Source organism: Pelmatolapia mariae, linkage group LG23 (genome assembly GCF_036321145.2).
Source record: "Pelmatolapia mariae isolate MD_Pm_ZW linkage group LG23, Pm_UMD_F_2, whole genome shotgun sequence".
NCBI classification, from domain to species: domain Eukaryota; kingdom Metazoa; phylum Chordata; class Actinopteri; order Cichliformes; family Cichlidae; genus Pelmatolapia; species Pelmatolapia mariae.
The window spans coordinates 30215602-30222414 of NC_086246.1; the positions used below are offsets into that span (position 1 = coordinate 30215602).

General features: G+C 43.9%; 1 protein-coding gene across 1 annotated transcript; it reads right to left on the minus strand.

Moving 5' to 3' along the window:
• Positions 1–2159: 2159 nt before the first annotated feature.
• gbx2 (gastrulation brain homeobox 2) lies at positions 2160–6074 on the minus strand. The gene is made up of 2 exons (XM_063466556.1): positions 5110–6074; positions 2160–3704 (listed from the first exon to the last, which is right to left on the minus strand). The coding sequence occupies exons 1-2, from the start codon at positions 5627–5629 to the stop codon at positions 3163–3165; spliced, it is 1062 nt and encodes a 353-aa protein (XP_063322626.1). The 5' UTR covers positions 5630–6074; the 3' UTR covers positions 2160–3162.
• Positions 6075–6813: the final 739 nt, after the last annotated feature.

Here is a 6813-nt window from a genome sequence, read left to right on the forward strand (position 1 = left end):
GACAATTTTTGAATGATTCAAATTTAAAATTAGTGATTTTTTTAACTGGAGTTTGTAATGAGAGACTCAATCATGTTAAAAGTTTTAGCTTCGAAAAGCTAAAGTTAACATTTTCCAGAGTGTTAAAGATTCAGAAATCAATATATTTGTTGTTTTGTCATTATTTGAAAATCACTTATTTGTTTTCGGTTATTGTGGGATGGAAATCTAAAATGAGAGAAGGGATGGGGTTGTTTTTTTAAGTCCTAAAAAGAGTTTTTATTACATCAAACTCAAACAAGTTATTGCTTGATGAAAATTTAAAATTAGGGATTTTTTCAGTGGGAGTTTTGAATGAGAGAATCTGTCAGCTTTTCCAAGGGCTTCTGGGAATCGTTTAATTTTATTGTCGTGGCTGTGGACAACAGAGAGGTGACAGGAGGCTCAGGGATCTCCCTGCGGTGACCACCACAGAAGAAGGAGAAGATGCGTTTTGGCCTCCTTGACGTCAGGATTAATCAGCAGGAGCTGAGCTGCAGCCGGGCGAGTTGGTGTTAATTCAGGGAGGCGGGGGTAGCTGGGCTGAGGCTGATCCCCCTGGGTCTCATTTATCAGTCGCCTGCGACGGCTCGAGTTGATTACAATTTGCAAAAAAGAAAAAAAGTCATTAGAGTCGCAGGCAGCGCTGACTGTTCACACTGTGCAGGGTCCAGTCCGGATTTAGGTTTCTGTCGCCTTACTCTGAGCTCACATCTGGTTTTTATTGACACTTAGAGTCACATTAAATCAGAATTCCTCATCCACAGCTCTGACGTCACGACAATCATCACAAATCAGCAACGAGTGACGACAGAGCCTTTACCTCCTCGCTTATGACCAGGGTCCATGTAGAAACTGTAGAATTTAAGCGGGAAGCTAACGTTAGAGCACAAAGAAACTAGATTTAAAGATGCAGTCATTCATTTAGATTTTGCCAAATTGCTAATTGTGGGTGAGATGATGAATTTGACTCAGGCTGCTGCACATGAGAACATTTTTTCTGGTATAGAGTGTGACGGTGCCAGTATTTTGAGGAGTAAATGTACCTTTAAATTTCCCGCATTTCTGTATAAAAACAGACTAAGTAAACGTTAAATTTCCGCAATTTTACAAGTGAAAACAACCCGAAGAACAGTCTGAAATGTGCAATAAATTTTCATTTTATCAATAAAATATAACTGAAAAGGCTTCAACATCAAAAAACATCACGGACAACTGTATCCACATGTTTCCTTTTCTTCAAGCCACCCTTAAAATATTCCCCTTTTCAGATCATGTTTATAGATATGGAGATTATTTTTTTAATGTGATAATAGGCCTAAACAGCGCATGCGTCAGTGCGCACAGGCGCATCTACATCCAAACTGACTCCTGGGTTTCACTCTCAGGATTTAATTTTGTTTCAGGTAAACTTCAGAGCCAATCAGGACGCAGTTTCTGATACCAGGCGAGAACGTGAGGCCTCATGCCGCCCCCCCCACCCCAACCACCATCGCCGCAACGCAGGCACGTGCTGCTGGTGGGATGACGTCACATTCAGGTGAATTTCTCCTTATTTTTTTTTTTTGTTTAGCCGCTGATGTTTTAGGATAAAAAAAATTGTTTCCCGGAGTAAAATGGACCTGATAGAAACCCACGTGACCACCTCTGCTCTCGGTGGAGACGTCATGGCGCGCTCCCGTTTGCCTGAAACTTAATCTGCTACGAGAACGCGCAATTCAGTCCGCGCAACAGGCTGAAAACATAAACACACGTCAAAGTTTAACGACATTGTAATACTGTTTTCATTTTTTTAACAATTAAAATTTAAAGTGCACTCAAACTGCAGTTTAAAGCAAATTATAAATAAATATAATAAAACGTTTTAGAATTTAATCTTTATCCTAGTTTTTCTGACTCATTTCAGCTTTGCGTTTCCTTCATGTCTGAAATCAGCTTTAAGGCCTTCAGAATAAAAAATAATAATAATCTAGACATTTATTTTGTAAAAAATACAAACTTCCGGCCTAGCTGTCATTGATGATGTTGGTTAAAAAAAATGCCCGTGTTTTTTATTTATTTAGTTTAACTAAAGTGGCAGGAAGATGAAGATAATTCCCGGGCATGAATGGAGACACTGCAGCTGTTCAACATCTGATCATCTTTTAATTCACACTTTAATTCATCTTTTTTTTTGTTTCTCGTCACAAGTTTTGTGTAAATAAATTAGCAGCTTCATTCAGTCCAAACAAACAGAAACACACGACTCCTCTGCTTGGTCCCGGAAGTATGTACATGTGGGGGTAGGAGGGGAGGGGGTGTGGGTTGATCAACATGTTGCCGAAACAACCCGTCAGTCTGAGTCTTCCTCCTCCTGCCGCAATTTCCCCTCTCTGTCTCTTTTTTTGTTTTTGGTGCCGCTCAGTCACGCGCTCAGGCTTCAGGTGTGCTTTTATTTATTTATTTTTAACTTCCTGCAGAGAAGAAGAAGTCCGGAGTCAGCCTCTGCAGTCAGTCGGGTTCCTAGTTTGTGGAGATGTCCACAGTGTTTTATGATCAAACCAACTCCGTTCAGAAAAAGCGGAATTTTCTTTAATCGGTGCCGCAGTTTGAAAAAAAAAGAAAAAAAAGAAAGAATCGCACCTCTTTAAACAGTGATGAATAATAATTATTTTCAGATTTTACATTTTATTTTTTTCTGATTTCTCACTTCAATGATGTAAAATTATTTAAAAAAAAAAATCAAATGAAATGTAATAAAAAAGATAATTATTATCGCAAAGATATCCCGAAAGTAATAGCGCTGCAGTGAGAAGATTTTTAAAGATTTTACTTCATGAAAAATAATCACGTGATTATTTTGAATTATCCTCCTTTATGTTTGAATTTGTCACATTTTCAGATCAGCTTTATTCACTTCATTTGATATTTTTTCTTTTCTCTAAGCTTCGATGAAAGAAATCTGTTAAAATAGAAACTATAAAAATAATAAACCCATCACATTAAACTCATTCACGTTTCTTTCTTTTCTGTTTTTCCTTTTTTTAATGAGTTCTGCGATTTTTGAAAATCTTGAATCCGGTATTTTCACAATAAAACAACCCCTCCCCCCTTAAACGCGGCTCGCGGCCTCTCAGTCCGGCCTCGGTCCTCCCGCTTCTTCTTCTACGGTCTGGCCTGCTCCATCTGCTGGTGCTGACTCCTTATTGCGAAGCGGCTCACGTGCACGGGGATGGGCACCACTATTTTGGGGTTCCGGGACGGCTCCCCGGACTTGTTGTTCACGTTTCCAGCCTTCACGCGTTTCCACTTCGCGCGCCGGTTCTGGAACCAGATCTTCACCTGGACTTCGCTCAGCTTGAGCGCATGCGCGATCTGGGAGCGCTCGGTGAGGGACAGGTACTTCTTGCAGTGGAACTCCTTCTCCAGCTCCAGCAGCTGCTCGCTGGTGAACGCCGTCCTCCTCCGCCGGTTCTTCCCGCCGCCTCCGCCCCCCGCGCCTCCTCCCGTCCCGGAGCCGCCGCCGGGGGGCCCGTGCAGGTGCGGGCCTTCATCCAGACCTCCCCCTCCTCCGTCTCCGTCCTCTTTGTGGCACATGGAGGTGAGGTTGTCGTCCGAGCTATAGTCCAGGTCGCTGTCCATGGAGAAGCTCTCGTCCTTCCGGCCGCACTCCTCCTCCTTGGAGTCTTCTTTGCTGTGTGCTCTGACTGTGAGGAAGAGGAGGGAAACACAGCACCACCAGTGAGACCAGGACAAAACCAACAAACTTTATTAGTTTAAGGCAGAAACAAAAGTGACAAAAAGTCACCAAAATATTTAAACGCGCTTCTTCCGTTTTCCCCTCTAATTTCACAGTTTTGATGCTTCTTTAAAAAAATGTTATGATTATTTTATTCTGAATAATAAATTAAGCGACCCAATAAAATAATTTTCTTTCACAATCTGCACTTTTTATTAATCGCAAAGTTTAATTTACAGCTATTAAATGTAAGAAATGAGCGAAAATGCGCATTTAAGATTTCTTTAAATGCTCCGCGTGTTTGGAGGGAAATCGATTAACATGTAAAAGCCAAAAACTTTTATATTTTTCTAAATATTTTAAGAAGAAAAGTTCTGTGAGAGATATGTTAGGAGGAGATGCTTTTAGAATAATTAAATATGAGGTTAGATTTACATTTTTAACGCGAAACTGTGACGTGTGGAAGCTGAAGGGGTGAGGAGGGCGGTGGCTGCCTTGGGGGTGGAGGTATGTGCGTGGTGGGGTGCAGTTGTCGTGTCTCGTGTCAATATCCATCATGAGGTGAGTGTGGCTCCAAAGAACGCGCTCTGTGAGGATTTTTATTTTCACGCGTAATTACGCGCGGAGTGTCTCCGCGCGGCCTTTCCCCCCGCACCTCCCCCTCAGCGTGACACTCTAAGGTGTCAGAGATCATCACAAATAAGGGACCCGAGAGGGAACAAATGTGTTTGTTTTATATGAGGAAGCAATAAAAGCGGTGGCGCTGGATTTTTTTCTCCCCTGTCAGTAAACATTCAAATCAGGATGATTTATCGGCAAAGACAGAAATCAATCAGAATAATTTCAATAATTATTCAAGATTAAATCGACCCACATGGATCCCACTTTTATAAGAATTGTGAAGTTTGGTTTTTAAAATGAATTAATTATTGTTATTATTGTTATTTCTTTTAAAGCTTTAAAATGTTGATTTACAGAAATTAAAAATGAGCGCTGGGCCTGCGAATAATTCCCGAATAATTTATTTTGAAAACGCAAATAAAAACGTTTAAAATCACTGAAGAAAATCAGATTTAAATGTCCCAGTTTCTTTTTGAAAATCGTCGTTAAGAAGCAGAAATATATATATATATATATATTTTTAGTTAATTTCTTGCATCAATAAAACAGATCAAACCTGGACGGTTTTTGTTTAAACACGTGAAACTCTGTAAACAATGAGGAAATATTCTCGCGTTTCAGCTTCATTTATTTCTCATCATAACATCTCATCAAACGAACTAAAGTCTTTAAAATTAGGATTTTTTTCCTTCACTGAAATCAGATAAAATGATGAATTCTTCAGCGGGAAACGGGATGAGGAACCCGCCTACCTGTGGATGCCTGTACCGGCGTGTCCGTGTCGTGGAAACCCGACAGCGCCGCAGACTCCTTCCCCTGCAGGAAGCTCTTTCCGTCCTCCGCGTCCAGCCGCAGCTCCTGAGCTTTGTCGAAGACCGCATGCAGTGCCTGAGAGCCGAACTTCCTGGCTGCCTCCTGGTGCTGCTGGGATGGGGAGAAGCCGCCGGGGAGCGAGGCCATGAGGGTGGAGGTGAGCGCCATGCCCTGCGTCAGGCCCTGCGTCAGGCTGGAGCAGAAGCCGCTCTGCAGGCTCGGGATCTGGGGGTGCGGGTGATGTCCGGTGGGGAGCGCCTGTTGGAGGCCCGGGGGTGGCGGTGGGGGCGGCTGGAGCACCACCGACCGGTATGGCATGAACATCGGGTACCCGGTGTAGACGAAGTGTCCCGGGCTGGGCTGAGGAGGCCCCCCGATCAGAGAGTCGATGCTGAAGGCGGTGGTGCTTCCGAGTGGCCGCTGCATCACCATGAAGGACGGACTGAACGCTGCGCTCATATGAACGACCGCTGGAGCTCGGAGGAGACCGGAGAGGAGTCGCTGCGGGCGGAGGAGCCGCGGGGGTCACCGCCGTTGTGAGGAAAGCCCACAGAGGCTCAGAGGAGCGATAATCCCAGCAGAGAAGAGCATCCCATCAGTGCGGCGGAGGAGAGAGAGTCCCTAAGAGGAGCCGAGAGGAGAGAGCAACACTTCTTCCTCCTGATTTTAGTTTCCACACAAAAAAACAAAAAAGAAAACGAGAGAATCCACTGTGCGTGTTTCCGCTCCTCGCACTGACGCACAGTGCGCACCTCAGGGTCCCGCGCCGCTCCACTTCAACTTGACCGGACCCGGTGTCACAGCAGCGGGCTCTTCTCCCTTACTCATCCGCTGACACGGTGTGGGTTTGTGTGTGTCCTCGGTGTATGTGTCTGTAAGCGTGTGTGTTTTTTCACCCACTCGGCGCGCGTCCAGCAGTGTTTTGGATTTAAATTGCGCTCCCCTCAGTTTAATTGCGCTGCCTTCTCCGAGAGGGCTCCGCCCCACTCCCCGCGCTCTACGCGCTGATTGGCTGGCTGAGATGACGCGACAGGGCGGCTTTGGTATCCTGGATGAATGGCAATTACACAGAGTGGAACCTCGGGCCATTTAGGCCCGAGAAAACACATCATTGTAAATAATAAGCTACAGATACAGATCATTTAAAAATCCGCATAAATCACCAGATAATAGTGATCCGGCCAATAATCGGAGCTCCTGAGCTGCAGGATTTATGTGCACGGTGATGTTTAGAGCCTTTTGTAGACACAGAGGAAAGATGCTTTAGTTCAATTCATTTTTTTTTCTTGGACATTCATCAGAGTGTTGTAGCTGCTTCATGTTCCTCCTTGAAGGCTGGACAGCAGGCTTAAAGTCAAAGCTTCTTTGTCCTTCTCTGGCTGAGAGTTAAAAGCCTCTTTGGTGCCTGACATTCACCTACATCTGTGATGACATCCATCCTTTCATAACCAAATCATATATGTTTGTTTTTAAACATTAGATGGCAGAGAATTTCCTTTTTTTCTGTGGAGGGTCAGATCAGACTGCTGGCATAAAGAAAGGTTTTCTGTAAAAGCGTGCTAAGAATTAATTTTGTAATTTGTAGTTTCACCCGATGGCGGCAGTCTTGTCTTGCTGTTTCAGCACCTAAATCCAGACACTAT

What these genes read in the sequence shown, in the direction of transcription:
- gbx2 (XM_063466556.1), bottom strand. Translation starts at nt 5,629, where the DNA reads ATGAGCGCAGCGTTCAGTCCGTCCTTCATGGTGATGCAGCGGCCACTC. An exon ending in GCCGGTACAGGCATCCACAG is followed by an intron (nt 3,705 to 5,109) that starts GTAGGCGGGTTC and finishes TCTTCCTCACAG; the next exon opens with TCAGAGCACACAGCAAAGAA.